Source organism: Zalophus californianus, chromosome 11, assembly GCF_009762305.2.
Source record: "Zalophus californianus isolate mZalCal1 chromosome 11, mZalCal1.pri.v2, whole genome shotgun sequence".
NCBI classification, from domain to species: domain Eukaryota; kingdom Metazoa; phylum Chordata; class Mammalia; order Carnivora; family Otariidae; genus Zalophus; species Zalophus californianus.
The window spans coordinates 97,677,643-97,694,566 of NC_045605.1; the positions used below are offsets into that span (position 1 = coordinate 97,677,643).

General features: G+C 59.3%; 2 protein-coding genes across 7 annotated transcripts; one reads left to right on the forward strand and one right to left on the reverse strand.

Moving 5' to 3' along the window:
* SLC39A13 (solute carrier family 39 member 13) lies at window positions 1–7,705 on the forward strand. Of its 6 annotated transcripts, none has more exons than XM_027581304.1 (10): window positions 1–119; window positions 1,599–1,907; window positions 3,583–3,696; window positions 3,976–4,115; window positions 4,504–4,608; window positions 4,724–4,813; window positions 5,580–5,630; window positions 5,946–6,078; window positions 6,260–6,359; window positions 6,462–7,705. In XM_027581304.1, exons 2-10 carry the CDS (start codon window positions 1,607–1,609, stop codon window positions 6,535–6,537), a joined length of 1,110 nt encoding a protein of 369 aa, XP_027437105.1. In that variant the 5' UTR covers window positions 1–119; window positions 1,599–1,606; the 3' UTR covers window positions 6,538–7,705. The 6 variants fall into 6 exon arrangements, with proteins under 6 accessions (XP_027437105.1, XP_027437108.1, XP_027437110.1 ...); XM_027581307.1 differs by having other exon boundaries at window positions 5,946–6,074; XM_027581309.1 differs by having other exon boundaries at window positions 3,991–4,115; window positions 5,946–6,074.
* A 2,196-nt stretch (window positions 7,706–9,901) lies between these two features.
* PSMC3 (proteasome 26S subunit, ATPase 3) lies at window positions 9,902–16,475 on the reverse strand. Its single transcript, XM_027581025.2, has 12 exons — window positions 16,216–16,475; window positions 15,873–15,956; window positions 14,951–15,076; window positions 14,424–14,528; window positions 14,246–14,308; window positions 13,848–13,985; window positions 13,253–13,396; window positions 12,983–13,131; window positions 11,556–11,652; window positions 11,194–11,339; window positions 10,268–10,349; window positions 9,902–10,090 (listed from the first exon to the last, which is right to left on the reverse strand). Exons 1-12 carry the CDS (start codon window positions 16,288–16,290, stop codon window positions 9,980–9,982), a joined length of 1,320 nt encoding a protein of 439 aa, XP_027436826.1. The 5' UTR covers window positions 16,291–16,475; the 3' UTR covers window positions 9,902–9,979.
* Between the last annotated feature and the right edge of the window lie 449 nt (window positions 16,476–16,924).

Here is a 16,924-nt window from a genome sequence, read left to right on the forward strand (position 1 = left end):
GCGGCTCTGGGCTGGGGGGCCGGGAGGCCGAGCCGGGCGGGGCAGACCCGGGGCGGGGCGCGGCGCCGCTGCTGGATGGCCGGGGCCGCCCGGAGCGCCGCCGCCGCCGCCGCTGCACGGTGAGTGACCGCCCGACCCTCGGGGGCCCGCGCCCCGGGCGGGACGCCCCGGCCGCTCCCCCACGCCCCCCGACCCCCGGCCCTGCCGGCCCCGGGCTAGACTCGGGCTTCTGGCCCCCCTTCTGGCCCAGAGCCGGGCAGTTCGACTTCCTTGGGCTCCTGTTCTCCCCTGTCGCCCCGCACGTCGCTGCCCATCGCTCCCTCGCTTTCCTCCTCCGCGTCCGTCTCCCACTCTGGCTCTCTCACTCCTGACTTTGTCTTGTCTTCTCCCTTCCCTCTCCTCTCTCACTCTCCCTACCCCGTTCCCCGCTCCCCAGACTGCGGTCCCCGCACCTCTGCGTGTCCCGCCTTGGCCTCCAAGTCTGGCTTGGCCCAGTCCTGCCTTTGGCCCCCAGGGAGCCCCGGCGGGGTTCGTCAGGGTCCCCCGTAAAGGCCCGGAGCTCCTGGACGCGGGCATCTTTTCCACCCTCCCACCTCCATCAGGGGATGAGGAAACTGAGGCAGGGACATCGCTGGCTCAAGGTCACGGCCAGATGAGGCAGGGCAGACCACATTTAACCCTCACCCCCGAGTTTCCAGATTGAACTTCTCTGTTGGCTGACTCACATCCAGGTCCTGTGATCCAGTGTCTGGGAACCTTCCTTCCGGGGGTGTCCCAGGCCGCCTGCAGTATGAGGAGGGCTTTCCCGGGCCTCCTCCGTTGCCAGGCACGGTCACTGGCCTTAGCAAGCTTCTCTCATCTTCACAGCCTGTGAGGGAGGCAGTTCTTCTCCTGTCCCACAGACAAGGAAACTGAGGCCCAGAGAGGGGCTTCAGGGACTTGCCCGCACTCAAAACGCTATAGGTGCAGAGCACAGAGTTCCGGGCTGGTCTCCAAAGCCTGTGCTCTGCACATCCTTGACGCAGCTCCCGCCTGAAGGATCCTTCTCTTCGGTTCCACCTCCTGTCTGTCTCTGCACCCTGGGGACAGGGGGCTCACTGCCGAGGAGGAAGCTCTGATGGTTCTGCCCTAGCTCCGCTGTTTGCTTTCCACACCTGCACCATCCAGTGTTGCCCATCAGGCCAGACAGTGGCAGCCTCAGTCCCCGGGGTGTCCTCGCTGGAGCACATCCCGGCCGCAGAGCCTCTCCTGGCAGCTGGAGACACCCGACTGGGCTGGGCCTGCCGGTGGCTGAAGGGAACCCAGCCAGCGCCTCACCCCGTCATTAGGGAAAGTTTAGCCCCAGGCAGATACGCTGACACACAGTCTGGAGTAGGCTCGGGAGGAAAAACTGTGTGGTCCTCGGGAGTGGGGTGTGGAAGAGTAGAGCCCCTTTGCTCTGTGCACCCGTCATTGGGGTCCTCAGAGGCCCTGGGCAAGGCCGGTGGGAGAGTGGATGCCATGGCCGCTTGTCTGGGGGGAGGGTTAGGAGGCCACGTTTGCTAAGCAGGTGTGCGGCCAAGGGTGGCAGCTCACGTAAGAGCCTTTGTGTTTTTCAGCACGTGGCATGCCTGCATGTCCCTGTCCTGGCTGTGGCATGGCGGGCCGAAGGCTCCTCTTCTTCACTGCGCTTGTCCTAGAGCTCCTGGGAGGGGCTGGGGGTTCCCAGCCGGCCCTCCGGAGCCGGGGGCCTGCAGCTGCCTGTCGCCTGGACAACAAGGAAAGCGAATCTTGGGGGGCCCTGCTGAGCGGAGAGAGGCTGGACACCTGGATTTGCTCCCTCCTGGGCTCACTCATGGTGGGGCTCAGCGGAGTCTTCCCACTGCTCGTGATCCCCCTGGAGATGGGGACCATGCTGCGCTCAGAAGGTAGGTGGCCCTCCTCTGGCGCCCGGGGCCCCGGGAGAGTGGGGTCTCACGTCTGTCTGGGGTGGAGGGCAGGGATAGAACACATAACTTCTCACCTTGTGAGACCAGGGTGCGCCACGCTCATTCGTTCACTTGTGCATTTGTTTATTCTGAAAGAATAAAAGCCACCAAACATTCACCAAGAAACAATATAGATTGTGGTTGGAAACATGGGTGCCAGGCCGCTTGGGTTCCACGCCTGGCTCTGCCACTCACCAGCTGGTAGCGTGGGGCAAGTTACTTCACTTTAGGCTCCCATCCTTAAAAATGGGGATAAATACTAGTATCTGCCTCATAGGTGCTACTGTGAAGAGGAGAGGAGCTCATACGGACGGAGCACTCAGAAGGGGGCCTGGTGCTGGGGCGGGGGGGGGGCGCACCGCTATGTGCTGGTGAGCCATGTGCTGCCCCACCCTTAGTGCAGAAAAGCCCCCCCACCCAGGGCCCCTGGGTCGGCCTTACCCAGGAATACACGAGAGGCTGGTGGCGGGCCGCCTCTGGGGAGGGGACCTGGGGGGCGGGGCACAGGCCGGGGCAGAGGCTCCCCTTTGGCACCTCACACGCGGCTGTGCACTGTCGATGCACAGATGACACATCGTAACTCGTAATGAAAACTACAGAAGACTAGATGGGTAGCTGCTGAAAGTGCAGGTGCCTGCTGCCCGTCCCAGGAGTGCGCCGTAGCAGGCCTGGCCCCGGGGCTCTAGCAGTCTGTTCGGAATGCGTGCTCCAGAGGTTTCTGCCGCCTGCCTGGCCCGGGAACTGTGCACAGATGGTTATGAGCACATCTGTGGTGCACGCGGGCTGAGGGCTGGCGCCACAGCTGTGAAGAGAGCCCTCGTGGGGCCCTGCTGCCATGGCCTGTGCAGCATCTCACCCCTCTTAGAGTGCCCCTGCAAGGTCAGCCTCCGGGGGACTGGGATTTTTAACTCCATTTCACAAATGGGGAAACAAAGGCACAGAGGAATTCTTTGACCAGGCTGAGGTCACAGAGCCTGGAAGCGGCAGCTTCCCCTGGGATCCCACCTGACCCCCCAAGCGGCCTCTGCCCTCTGGGCCTGTTTCTCTATCAAGCCAAGCGTTTGGAGACAGCCTTCCGGCACTTCCAACTCTTGATGCTGCAAGTCTACAAAAGTCCTTGAATCTCTGCCACTTTTCTGAGAGTAACAGTGACTGAGAAGAGAGAAATTCCCACTTAAAGAGCGCTTGCTATGTGTATTGTCATTTAATTCCCACAAGGTCCCTATCAGATAACAATCAGCCCCGGTTTACAGATGGGGAAACTGAGTCCCAGAAGTAACCTGCCCAGGGTCACCAGCTGTTGGGCTGGGGAGCTGGGACCCATCGGGCTCCCACACCCTGTCTCTTAACCATGAAGCCATAGTGGTTCCACAGTCGTCCAGTGGGTCGTGATGTATTTCCTGCTGAGCACCCAGGCAGGGCTTGGCCTGGGGGTGGGGGTGGGGGTTGGGGGGGAGCGATCCAGGAAGGGCAGCAGGCCAAGTCCAGCCTTCTGGAAGCTTGCAGTCTGGTTGAAAATACGCAGCGCCCAGCAAGCTGGGTAGGGCAGAGGTCTGGCCGGGGGCTCTGATAGGCCAGCCCCCGAGCCCCGCATCTCCGCATCTCTGTTCCGTAGCTGGGGCCCGCCGCCTGAAGCAGCTGCTCAGCTTTGCCTTGGGGGGACTTTTGGGCAATGTGTTTCTCCACCTGCTGCCCGAGGCGTGGGCCTACACATGCAGTGCCAGCCCTGGTGAGTGAGGCCACAGTCGGGCTGGAGGGCAGAGGGAGCTGGTGCCCACGCCCAAGGTTGGCCTAGGCCCTGCCCGCTCTGCCAGAATGACTGGGAGAGGGGGTCTGGGCATCTGGCAGGGAACTCGTCCTGCTCCAGCACCCTGGCCCCTGGGGGAGTCCCTGGGGCCCAGCTTCCCCACCAGCTAGTCCTGTCCCGCTTCCCCTGTCGCTGCCCCTGACGACGTCCCATTCCAAATGGCCCCCGCTTCTGTGGCCCTGGCTTGGCCTGGCCTGTCAGTGCTGCCCCCTGCAGGTGGTGAGGGGCAGAGCCTGCAGCAGCAACAGCAGCTGGGACTGTGGGTCATTGCTGGCTTCCTCACCTTTCTGGCGTTGGAGAAGATGTTGCCGGACAGCAAGGAGAAGGAGGGGACCAGCCAGGTGAGCCCCAAGCCCCGGGGCCTGCACAGGTCAGCCTCTGTGATGTGGTGCCAGGGCCTGGAGGCGCAGGTCCTGAGTTGAGCCCTGAAAAGAGGGTCTCTTGGCCGTTCCCTCTGGGCTCTGGGAGGCTGGGCCAGCTGGGAAGATCCGGGGAGTGACGACGTGGGCCCCTGCTGTGGCTTGTTCTCTTAGACTGGGAGTGACAGCGGCGTGGAAGGTGGTCACTGGAGCCTGGGGGCACACAGCTGACTGAGCAACAGAGAAGTGTAGCTAGACCAAAGGGCTCTTTCCTGCCTCTGTGTCTCCATCTCCCACTCCCCTCCTGTGTCTACCCCGGCCAAGTGGGGGAACATCTCATGTCCCCTCTCCCTCCTTCTCCCGGCCCTAGGCCCCCAGTAAAGACCCCGCTGCTGCTGCCGCGCTCAGTGGAGGCCACTGTCTGGCCCAGCCGGCTGCAGAGCCCGGCGTGAGTGCTGTGGTCCGGACCATCAAAGTGAGTGGCCCACTCAGGGCCCCCTCCTCCTGCAGCTGTCCCCCACCCCCCAACTGGCAGGCCCAGCTGAACCCTGCCCGCCTGGCTCAGCCTGGCTTCCTCTCCCCTCACGCAGGTCAGTGGCTATCTCAACCTGCTGGCCAACACCATAGACAACTTCACTCACGGGCTGGCTGTAGCTGCCAGCTTCCTTGTGAGCAAGAAGGTGAGTGGGGGGGTTGGGCCAGGTGGGCCCCAGGCCTTTCTGGTGGGAATGATGGTGCCTGTGTTGACCAGTTGGCTCTGCCTCCAACATAGGTCTCCAGTCTGTGCACTTCCCACTCTCTCCATCACCAACACCCTCATCCAAGCCCTGAGGGCCCCTGCACGTGGCCGCCTTTTGTCTGAGCCAGTGGTCTGTTCTTACTGTGAACACTCCTTGTTGGGATTGCATACCTCTGCCAGGCTGCTAGGCTTGGGCCCTGCCCGCTTCTAGATGCTTCTCACCCACTTCTTCCCTCGGCCCTCTCTGACATTAGTGGTCTGCCTACTCTTGAGCTGGCCTAGCTCCTTCCCCTCTCCTGGCCTCCAGCGCATGCTATTCTATCTGCCTGGAATGTTCTTCCTCCCACTCTTTGAAATCCTGGCTCCTTAATCCTTCAGGCCTCGGCTGACATGCACTTCCTCAAAGAGGCCTCTGCTGGCCCCTCATCTAAATGAGGCTCCTGTCACTCATGCCCATGCCACCCGGTCCATCTCCTCCCCCACAGCACCTGTCACTGTGTAATCTTGTGGTTCTTTGTGTGTTCATTCAGTCCTCGCCTCCCCCTCCAGACTGTTAGCTCTGTGAAGACAGGTTCCTTGTCTGCTGTATTTCTAGTAGCCACATGGTGTCCAGCCAGAGCACCCCGCAGAGTAAATATTTGTAAACTGAATGGACAAGTGGGTGCCTGGCCCTCGGCCCAGAACCCCACAGACTCCCTTCCCTGCAGATTGGGCTCCTGACCACCATGGCCATCCTTTTGCACGAGATCCCCCACGAGGTGTGTGCCAGAGGGTTTCTATGGCAGCAGTGTGGGCGTGGGACTTGGGAGAGGGATTTGGGGTGGGAAGCCCAGAAGCAGCAGGCTTGGGGACGAGGCTTTGGAGGCCTGGAGCTGCTCAGCCCACCAGGCTGTGGCCACCATCTCAGCTGTGCTCCAGCCTCCGGGTGGGGGTGGGGGGTGGTGGTGAATGGGGTCCCAGCCTCGGCGATGCGGCCTGGGGGGCCCAGCAGCAGGGCCAGTGCAGGGGGCTCGGTGTGCAGGTCCGTACCCGACCCCCTGGGACCCAGAGTGATCATCTGGACCTCCCCTCAGGTGGGCGACTTTGCCATCCTGCTCCGGGCCGGCTTTGACCGATGGAGCGCAGCCAAGCTGCAGCTCTCGACGGCGCTGGGGGGCCTGCTGGGCGCCTGCTTTGCCATCTGTACGCAGTCCCCCAAGGGAGTAGGTACGGGCATGGTGGGTGGTGGCGGCAGGTGGTGGTCAGCGGAGGGGCCCCAGCCAGAGGGCACAGCTGCACTGGCCCGGTGTCCAGGCCAGGATCTGCCCCAAGTGTCCCCCGTGGGAGCGGGTGCTGCACACGGCTTGCCTGGGCCCCCAGCCGGTCGGGACTTCTGCTCCCACTGCAGAGGAGACCGTGGCCTGGATCCTGCCCTTCACATCTGGCGGCTTTCTCTACATCGCCTTGGTGAACGTGCTGCCCGACCTCCTGGAGGAAGATGACCCGTGGTAAGCGCCCGTCACCATCGCCCCCCGGGGGTGGGGGAGGAGGGGCTTCTGGGCTCTGGCCTGTCCTCAGCGCCTCCCTGAGCCCGGCCCCTCTCCCCACAGGCGCTCCCTGCAGCAAGTCCTGCTGCTCTGCACAGGCATCGTGGTGATGGTGCTCTTCTCGCTCTTCACGGGGTGACCGCCCCTGACGGCCCCCCCCGCCCCCAGCAATAAGAGACTCGGATTCAGTCTGTGACCATGTGTGAGGCACGGGGCGAGTGCCTGAGAGCGCCCCTCTGACCAGATTAGAGGACGGGGTGTACGCACGCGCGCATGCGTGTGTGTGTGTGTGTGTGTGTGTGTGTGTGTGTGTGACCAGAGGTACGCATGAGACCGACACTGTGATCGTGCGCTGGGCCCAGGGCCCGATGCCCGCGCCCAGCCGCACTGTGGTCTTGTCTCCTTAGCCCCGTCATCCGGCACTTCCCGCGGCGAGCACTGAGCAATAGCAGCCCTGCTCCCAAGCGGAGGCCTCTCCCCACCAAGACCACAGAGGGAGTGAGAAGAGCCCCAGGAGTCCAGGGCTTCGGGGAGCCCAAAGCTGTCTCCCTCTGGGGCCTTGGGGTTCCCGGCCTTCTGCTCGGGCACCAAGCCCTGGGCAGCCTGAGGGCTGAGGCTGGGGAGCCTTCTCTGCTGTGTCTGTTGTCCTGGCCCTTCCTTTGTCAGTTCTAAGGCCAAAGAAAGGAGAGGCAGGTGCTCGTGTAGCCCCTCGCCCCTCGCCGCACTCAGCACTGACAGTCCCACCCAGCCCAGATGGAGCTGGGGGTGCTTCCCAAGACCTTCTCCTCGTGGCTGCTGGCCCTGGGCCAGCTCCTGTGCCCCCAGGAAATGCTCCCTGGCAGCGCCTGCAGCTTTTGCCACCTCCCGCTGCCAAACAGCAGCCTGCAGGGCAGTGAGCAGCCCTGGGCCAGAGAGGCCTGCTGGTCCTGCTCAGGGGCGCTCACGCTGGTCCAGGCGGAGATACCCTGGAGGCAGGAAGAGTGGGCTGTGGCCGCCCCTCCCTGCCCAGGCCCTTTTTCCTGTCCCACCACAGCTGAGGGTAGGTTGGGGGGTGGTGAGGGCCCCGCCTTGCCAGCACGCAGGAATGTGCTCTGGGAGAGCGCTGAAGCCGTAATCCCCAGCTATTTCCCTTGGCTGACACCCAGGTACTCAGCCAGCCCGCTCCACAGCCAGGCTCAGCCCTGCTGCTCAACCGTGGGCGTTCTGAGAAGCAGCCATCAAGAGGGTCTGAATGGGTTTACAGCAGTCGTGCTGTGGTTCCGTTTTTTTGTAAATAACTGTAGATAAAAATAAATATTATATACAAACTGGCTGCCTCTTTTCTGCACACCACAGTCCGTGGTCTGAGCAGGGCTTTCCTGGATGCCCTTGCCCCAGCCAGGCTGGTGGCTTTGTGTCCCCCCCCCCCGCCAGCTCAGCGGGCCACCCTGCCCACCTTGGCATCCCCTGCCCCACTCCATCTCTTCTGCTTCATGCCCCTTTCTGAACAGTTACCCTTGCAGTGTTTCTCAGAACAGGGCATAGCCGTTCATGCTCTACCTGGCCTGTCAGCTCTGGAGCCCAAAGCCACAAACCTGGCACCACGCCACTGTAGCCAACAGCACCCCGAGGGTGGCTGTCCTCGTTTTATGGACCTAAGAGCCAGGGGCTTCTCCCCAGCCTGTCCCCTGAATAAACGGAGGAAGGGAGGTCCATCCACAAAGTCATCTCCAGTTTTGCTTCAGTGAAATTAGAAAGAAAGACCATGAGGTCCTTACTCCACAGATTCTCACTTCCTCTGAGTTGTGAAGGCGGCCCCGGGCACCGGGGGGTGCTGCTTCCCCACAGCACTAGCCAGAGAAGGCAGGAAGGGGAGAGCAGAGTCCCACTGTGCTCAGCCATCCAGGCCGGCCTTCAGGAGCCCCTGGCTGAGCACTGCCCCGTCCGTCCGGCCTGGAGGCCGCTCCAGGCTGAAGCCCCAGGCAGCAGCATCCTCAGCAGGGAGTGCTTGGCTCTGACCCAGCGGCTTGTCAGCAGAAAGGGAGCCACCCCACCTGGCTGTGACAGTCCAGGGCCCCAGGAAGGAAGGAATCCGGGGTGTCCCGCCCCCACCCTCCCCTTGGTGGCACTGGGACTCCCACCCGTGTTGAGCCCTTCCAGGTGACAGGTACACGTGCAATCACAGGACTCAGCCTGCCCGGGGAAGGCAGTGAGGCCCCCGTTTAGGAGTGAGGAAGCTGGTGGGGGGTGGGGGGGTGGGGGACTGTGGGTTCACTGCAGTGCCACGGTCAGGAGGTGAACGCCCTGACTGGTCAGGAGAGGGACCAGAGAATGCATAAGTAATGGCGGCCAGAGTCTGTCCCCGGCCAAGTCTGTCCCCGAACAGGGGGACAGTAACCAGAAGCCCTCGGAGGCTGTACTGGGAGCGCCGTGGGCAAGGAGTGGAAGTCAATGGGACTGCCCCGGGGGGGTCACCCCTGCGAGCACTGGCACACTCTAGCAGGCGGCCTGGAGGCGACGGGACTCCAGGGCTGGAAAGCCAGCCGGGAGCCGAGCCCTCCGGGTGAGCTGGCTCTGTCAGTAGCTCACCGTGGGCACGTCCGTTCAGGGAGAGGGCAGGGAAAAGGAGTGGGGGGGGGGCTTTTGCTAGGGGGCAAGTAAGAGCTGACAGGCGTCCTCAGACGCTCTTACTCTGGAAGGCATTCTGGGGTCCCTGAAAGCAGACGTGCTTTACTGTCCTGGGTTTTTAAATCCCAGCTGCCCACACACATCTAGGAAATGGGACTACCCCACTGGGGGCTCCTGGAGTAACTAGATCCAGTTATGCACAAGATCCACTGGGCACAGGGCCCAGAACAGGCCCTCAGTGAGCCACACGAGGCCAGCTACGATGCAGGGGAGCTGGAAGGTTGAATGGACAAAGAGGACCAACGAGATACTCGAGGAAACAGACAGGACATGGGACCTGACGGGGAGCGGGGCTGATGGCGGAACTGGGCGGTGGGGGGAGAACACACTGTGACCAAAGGTAGGCCCAGAAGGGCTCTCAGTGCTCTTGCTCAAGGTTCATTTCTCAGCAGGAGGGAATGAGCCAAGAGAGCTAATGGGGACGTGGAGAAACAGGAGGCTCAGGGGCCAGGAAACCGGAGGAATTTCAAGGAGCAAAGACGCAGAGCCTGGCTTTACAGGGAAGCAATGATGAGGGACCAAAATGCCAAAGGAGAAAGGCGGGCTTCTTTCAGGGCCTTGGTTCTGGAGCTGCAGGGCCCTGACTCTAAAGTGGAGGGGTGGGGCAGGGAGCGGGAAAGGGGGTGGGGAGGGGCACAGTGGGGGGTGGGGGGGTGGAAGACCCCAGGCAGCAGCTGTAGCAGGCACCCATCCTTCCCGGAGGGCCTCGCCTAATGACTGCTTTGAGGCCCACAGTGGTTTCAGAGGTTCCAGGCAGCAGCACGTGGGGTGGGAGCCTCCTGCACAGGCCCCACTCTTCCTTCCAGCCAGGCCCCGGGAAAGGTGCAACAGACAGGTGGCAGGGACCTGCAACCATCTTTTATTATGGATTTTAACCAGCACCAGACCAGGGAGCACGTGTGGTAGGCAACCTCCTAGGCGTAGTACTGCAGGTTGGCTTTCTTCTTGGCCTGCACCTCCAGGATGCCCTCCATGTAGTCCTCGTGCGTGAGTTCCGTGGCACCCCTGCGCAGTGCGATCATGCCCTGCACCCAGGACAGACAGGCTCTAGGGTGCCTTCCCGCACCCCTGGCCCGGCTCCTAGAGGCCTCGGCCTTCTGAGCCTCTCCCCCACCCAGCAGTCTCCACCAAACACCCCATCCTGTTTAGGGAAGGGGGGCAAGAAGGCATGAAGTAACCCACTCCCCCATGCCACCACTCACCGCCTCCACACACACGGCCTTGCACTGAGCCCCATTGAAGTCATCCGTACAGCGGGCCAGCTCCTCGTAGTTCACATCGGGACTGGGGGGCCGGGGCGGGGGGGACAAACACCACAGGACTCAGTTACTTACGGTTATGGGGAGGGGCGGGAGAGGATATCCTCCCATACTCCCCCTCGGGCAGTGAGGTCCACTCGGCCCGTGACATCAGCAAATCCCTCCCTCCCCCCCGTGCCTGTCCTCTTCTCAGTACGAGATACAGAATGGAGGGCAGTTAGGTCAAAGCAGAGAACAGATTATTTCTGTCTTCTGAGCTCTAGCCTTCTAGAAACCTGCACCTGAGATTCCAGGGGCTGAGCGAGCCTGGGGCGGGGGAGCACAAGGATGGCTGTCCCCCCCTTTCGTCGTGCCGGCCCTGCATCAGCACAGCGCTTCCTTGGTCTCTCTTGTGCCGAGCACTTCCCTGGTCGTGCCACAACCCCGTGAGGTCAGTGCCATTACCCCTAAGCACCCGACAAGGAAACTCAGGCTTCGATGGGGATTACCACCTACTGGAGGTCACACAGATCTGAGTCTAAGTCCACCCGGCCCCTGCCCCAGATCCATGTTGGGCTGTGCTCAGCCGCTGGGCTGGGGGAGTCAAGGAACTGAGGGCCCCCATCCTGTGCACCTTCAGACCACAGGGGAAGAAGAGGCAGGGTGATTCTAAGGAGCAGAGCACCCAGAATCGGGGCCTGGAGCCGAGCAAGATTCTATCTCAGGCTTGTGGGGAGAAACGGAGGCTGGCATGTGGAATAGCTGTGTGTGAACAGAGAGGAGAGAAGGAGTGGGCAGAGATCTGGGGACACTCAGTACGAGAAAGACAACAGAGACGGCTCTGCTGCTGCCCCTTCAGGTCTCAGTGCCTTGCTCATGTCCTTGCTCACCTGACGTTCATCTTGCGGGAGTGGATCTGCATGATTCTGGCCCGGGCCTCCTCGTTGGGCATGGGGAATTCAATCTTCCGGTCCAGACGGCCTGAGCGGAGCAGTGCTGGGTCCAGGATATCCACCCTGTTGGTGGCTGCAATCACCTGAGCAAGGGGAGAAGCAGCAACGTGAACTGAGGAAGATGGGGCTCCCAGACAACAGTCAAGGCCATGATGAGCAGAGAGGCAGCCCAGGGTCCAGATCAAACAAGGGTGTTAAAAGACAATCTCATTTCTAATTCTAGCTGCACTAGCTGGGTGACCGAGAAGGTGCCCTGCCCTCTAAGCTCCATTTTCTTCATCTGTGATGACAATACTCACCTTTACTTGGGTGTTGGGCTGGAACCCATCCAGTTGGTTCAGAAGCTCCAACATTGTCCTCTGCACCTCCCGGTCTCCAGCCTTCTCACTGTCAAAGCTGGGGCACACAAGAGGCCCAACACACTGATGAGGCCACAACTCGGGCAGAGCCTTCCCCTCCTCCAGCCACCAGAAGTCTAACCCAACTATCCGGGGCAGGGAAAGGTCATGCTCAACTTGGGGCCCCCAGCCCAGGACTGACACAGAACAGGTGTCAGAGACTGGAAAGGCTCCTGGTATCAGCCAGGCTGAGGATAAAACAGTGAGCAAAACCAATCACTGTCTGGGCTATCCCCCAATGAATGTGCCACTGCAAACTGAGCTAAAGCTTAGAAATATGGGATCCAGACTTGGAGTGTAAAGGGGAGCCCAAGCAGGCATCCCTGAGGAAGTATCTCTCAGGCTGAGAACACAGAGGCTAGGCAACCAACCACTAAGAAACAGGAAAAGTACATTCTAGAAAAGGAACAGGTGCAAACTCTCTCCCACCAGGGCCAGATGGACTTGGATTATAGAGCGGACCTATTACCCAAAGGGATGTTGGGGCATCTGGCTGGCACAGTCGGTTAAGTGTTCTACTCTTGGTTTCAGCTCAGGTCATAATCTCAAGGTCATGAGGTCAAGTCCCGCCTCCTGCTCTGCACTCAGGGGTGGAGTCTGCTTGGGATTCTTTCCCTCTTCCTCTCCTTTCCCCTCTGCCCCGCCCCCCCCACCTCAAGTGCATGTGCTCAATTGCTCTCTCAAATAAATGGCCTTAATAAATAAAAATCTTTAAAAAAATAACTAAATGGATGCTGGGAAGAGGTGGGGGCAGGGACAGGTCCAGGATGAAGTGGAGGGGAACAGGGACAGCCACAGAGCAGACCAGGCAGGCCATGGTAAGTCCAGCATTTATCCCAAGGAGCAATGGGGGCCCACAAAGGGTTTCAAGTAGGATGTCTGTGTGAGGGAGTGTGGGTGCATGTGAGGGAAGCAAGCAGGTATGAAAGGAACATACGGCTGGCAGCCGTGAGGAGAATGGACGGTCAGGGGAAAAAAGAAGCAAGGAAGCTAGTTAGAACAGATTTCAGGACACAGAACCACAAAAGTAGAGTTGCCACTGTTCCAGGGGAAGGAGGGGACAGGGTGGGAAATAGCTGGAATTTAAAACAATCTCCTTGGTGGCACTCAGCACCACCCCCCATTTTTAAAGATTTTATTTGACAGAGAGAGAGAGACGGCGAGAAAGCGAACACAAGCGGGGAGAGTGGGAGAGGGAGAGGCAGGCTTCCCGCAGAGCAGGGAGCCCGATGCGGGGCTCGATCCCAGGGCCCTGGGATCATGACCTGAGCTGAAGGCAGACGCTTAACGACTGAGCCACCCAGGCGCCCCACTCAGCAACCCCTTACCGCTTAGTGCCAATGGCATCCAGCTCATCAATGAAGATAATGGATGGAGCCTTCTCCTTGGCCAGAGCAAAGGCATCCCGGACCAGCTTGGCACCATCCCCAATGAACATCTGCACCAGCTGGGGGCCAGCCAGCTTCAGGAATGTAGCCTGGCAAAGGGGCACGGTGACAAGAGTCAGGCCAAAGGCACCAAGAGAGGTCCCTCTGAGCCTGCTTGGTAGAGCTTTAGCTTCTGCCCATTTCTTCCTCATTCCCTTCCAAAGCACTCACCTTGGTCTGTGCGGCACAGGCCCGGGCCAGCAGGGTCTTCCCCGTACCTGGTGGGCCATACATCAACACCCCTTTTGGAGGCTGGATCCCCAAGTTCTCAAACTTCTCCTTGTGGTTCATTGGCAGGACAATGGCCTCCACCAGCTGCCAGGAAGAAGTCCTGGGTGAGGAGAGTGAAGCCTGGAGGGCTCCTACAGCCTGACACTTAATGACTTCAACCCCAACCCGCAAACCTCCTAACGCCAATTCAGGGACACGGCCTCTCCTTCCCCTGCATCAGAAGGACACAGAATGCTCACTCCCACCAAGGCTGGCTACGGCCGCTCCAGGAACAGCAGGACATGGTAGAAAGGCACCAGGAGAAGAACGAGAAGCCTGAGTTCCAGTCCTGGCTCTGGTCCTAACCTTCTGTGACCCTCGAGACAAATCGTTTAATCTCTCTGGACCTCAGTCTCCTTAACTGTTACATGGCACCCTCCTTACCTCCCTGGGGTGCTATGATAAGAGGCATGTTGGCAGTAAGTGCTCTGGTCAATGAAGCAGAAAAACACAAAAGGTGGGCAACACTGCTACTAGCAGCTCGTGCCTCCCTCACCTCCTGAATCTGCTTGTCCAGGCCCCCGATGTCACTATATTGTTCTGTGGGCCTCTCATCCACCTCCATGGCCTTTACCCGAGAGTCATACTCTGTGGGCAGGGTCTCCAGGATCAGATAGGAATCTTTGTTCACACCCTGGGGACAGAGCACAAAGCCTTCAGATTTGTCCCAGCTCAAGACCTAACTGGCTGGGTGGCAGGTATCTGTAAAGAGAAAGGAAAATACAGGACTAGGGAAGACAAGAACCAAAGAGCAAGCTGATGAGCTCGGACTCCCCGGGCTGCTCTGCCAAGGTTCAGGGCCAACAGTGACCTGGGCCTGTGGCAGAGGCTCAGCTAGTCAGTGGGAGAAACCTCACTGGAAAAGCCCTGCCCAGGCTCAGGGACACCACTCACCACCAAGTCTCCTGGCTTTAGCTTTTCAGCATCCACCAACCCAATCACAGGCAAGAAGTATGTCTGTAGGAAAAATTCTAGGTTGAATCTCAGTTACTGCCTTCAGTAATAAAGCTCCCTAGTCCTGTCCCACCTCCACCCCTCACCCTCCCTAGTTCTACCCTTGAGCTAGCCTCACCTGTCGTGTAGAGGTTTTGATCACTGCACATTTACCCTTCCTCTGGGAATCCAGGTCAATATTGGCACCATCCTCTTCTTGGTCATTGGGATCAACATCGAGAAGCTGGGAAGGGAAAAAGCTCACGTCAAGAGGCCCCGCTCAGCCCCCTGAACTCCTCAGAGGCTAGCACTTCCCAGGTGAAAACAATCCACTCCGTTCCTCAGACTAGCCCCAGGCTCAGCAAAGGTGTGGCTGATAAGCCAGGGGATTGGTAAGGTCCCTTTAGGTGTTGCTTTTCTGTCCCCCAAGGGCTCTCTACCGTCCAAGAGGAAACATGTGTGGCTTCTGAGGCCTTTTCAGGGTGTCTAGGTGTGTATATATAGCACCCTGGAAATGCCCACTAGGGAGGGGGCCCCAGGAGGTGTAGTTCTAACGTGCAACTTGGGCCTCAAAACCTTTCACCCACCCTTTTTCCAATGGCCCCATCGCAGGCTGTCCCCAAGCCCAGCTGACCCTTTTCTCTTCCCCTCCACATACACACACACCTCGATGACGTTGGACACAAGGTATGGCAGGGTCTTGTTCACTTTGATTTTCTCACTGTTCTCTTTGATCTTGTCCTTCATGGCTTGGAGTTCATGGGTAACTCGCAATACTTCACTCTTCATGATCTGGGATGAGGGCGAGTGGAAGCAAATGTTCAGCCTGGGCTCAGCTTAACCTAGGGCCCTGTAACTGGTGAGGCCCAGGCTGCCCAGGGGACCTTCCAACATCCATTCACTCAGCTGAAGGGTGAACCTGTGTCCACATCCAGCAGAGGGCAAAACAGGCCAGTCTGGAAACCTCCTGAAGGTAGTTGTAGCAGAGGGAAAAGAGCAGGCCTCTGCATCAGACAAATACAGGTTTTAGCTTCTGCTTCTTAATTAAGGGCTGGGTACTTCACCACAGTAAAAACCTCTCTGTTTACTCATCTGTAAAATGAGGACTTTCTGAAAGAAAGATTCTCAAAAGTAGTATTTAAAGGCCTCGCTGGCGGGGCGCCTGGGTGGCTCAGTCGGTTAAGCGACTGCCTTCGGCTCCGGTCATGATCGCAGGGTCCGGGGATGGAGGCCCACATCGGGCTCCCTGCTCGGCGGGAGGCCTGCTTCCCCCTCTCCCGCTCCCCCTGCTTGTGTTCCTGCTCTCGCTGTGTGTGTGTCAATTAAATAAATAAAATCTTTAAAAAATAATAAAAAAATAAAGACCTCGCTGGAAAAGGCAGTCTGATGAATCCTTCTCTCAGACCTGCCCTCCCACCACCCTGTCCCTCTTCGTGTCCCTTTTAAGGCTTAGTTTTCTTTTCACTTTTTCTAATCCGTGGGCCCTATGTCTTCCCGGAAAGGCCGAGAACAACGTGAAAGACGCTGCTGGGATCCAGGGCCTGCCCTGTGGGGGCTTCGCTGCCCGCCACTGGGGCTGTGAGCCCACCTTGATCTCACTGTCCAGCAGCCGTGTGCGTTGGATAATCTCTTCTGTGGACATCTTGAGCACCTCCTCCCCGATTCCATCTTGCTGTTAAAAAAAAAAAAAATTTTTTTTTTTTTTTTTAAACTCAGGTCAAGGATTCCGCATCCTCAGAGCCCACTCACAGCCTCAGCTTCCCCGCCCAAAAAACCAAAATGAAGGAGTCGAGACCCTTGCCCACATTCCAAGCGGCCCCGACCCCGGGACCAGGCCAGACCTTGACTCCCCCAACCACTTCCTACCCTCCCGCCACAGGCGTCTTCCCGTTGGCCCCGGCTCCAACGCCCCCAACTCTCCCAGCGCGCACCTCAGCCTCATCCCACACGGTCGCCATCTTCTCCTGCCGAGTCACTGGACTCTCGAGTTTCGGCAGCAGATTCATATCCCGAAGGAGAAGACCGAAAATCGGACTGGAGAGAAACTTCAGCCAGGATTAATACTATCTTTCTGAAGGCCTGCTCCTGACTACTGGCGAACCTCTCTCTCCAATTCCTGACTCTTGACCGAATTAGTTCCGGCCGCCACTGCCAGAGCGAATCTGCTTCTCCGATTCAAAAGACCAAGCCCGGGACACAGGACCCGCCCCGCCGCCGCTCCTGAAACGTTACCACCCTCGTCCAGTTTAAGCCGGGAGCGACAGGTGGATGCGCTATTGGTCGGTGCGCGCAATGGGCGGAGCCTGGATGTAAAACCGGAAGGGGAGGGAGAAGCGATGGGAACCTCGAGGGCCCTTGGGAAATGTAGTCTTAATCTAGCCAGTAATTGAAAGGGCGCTTTGGAAGGAATGATTCGACCTCAGAATCTGGCGCAGCTAGGAATTAGGGGATTCGCGAGATGGCTCTGCTTCCCAAACCATAGGCAACATACGCCAGACGTGTGCAGAGAGCCAAAAAAGGGCATGCCCAAGGTTACCAGAGAGAATCATTAACCAGTTTTAAAGAGAAATCGCTGCTGTTAACTTCTGAGCAGGCGCCACAGACCTGCCCACGTGGGCAGAGCTGAATTGACAACAGCCT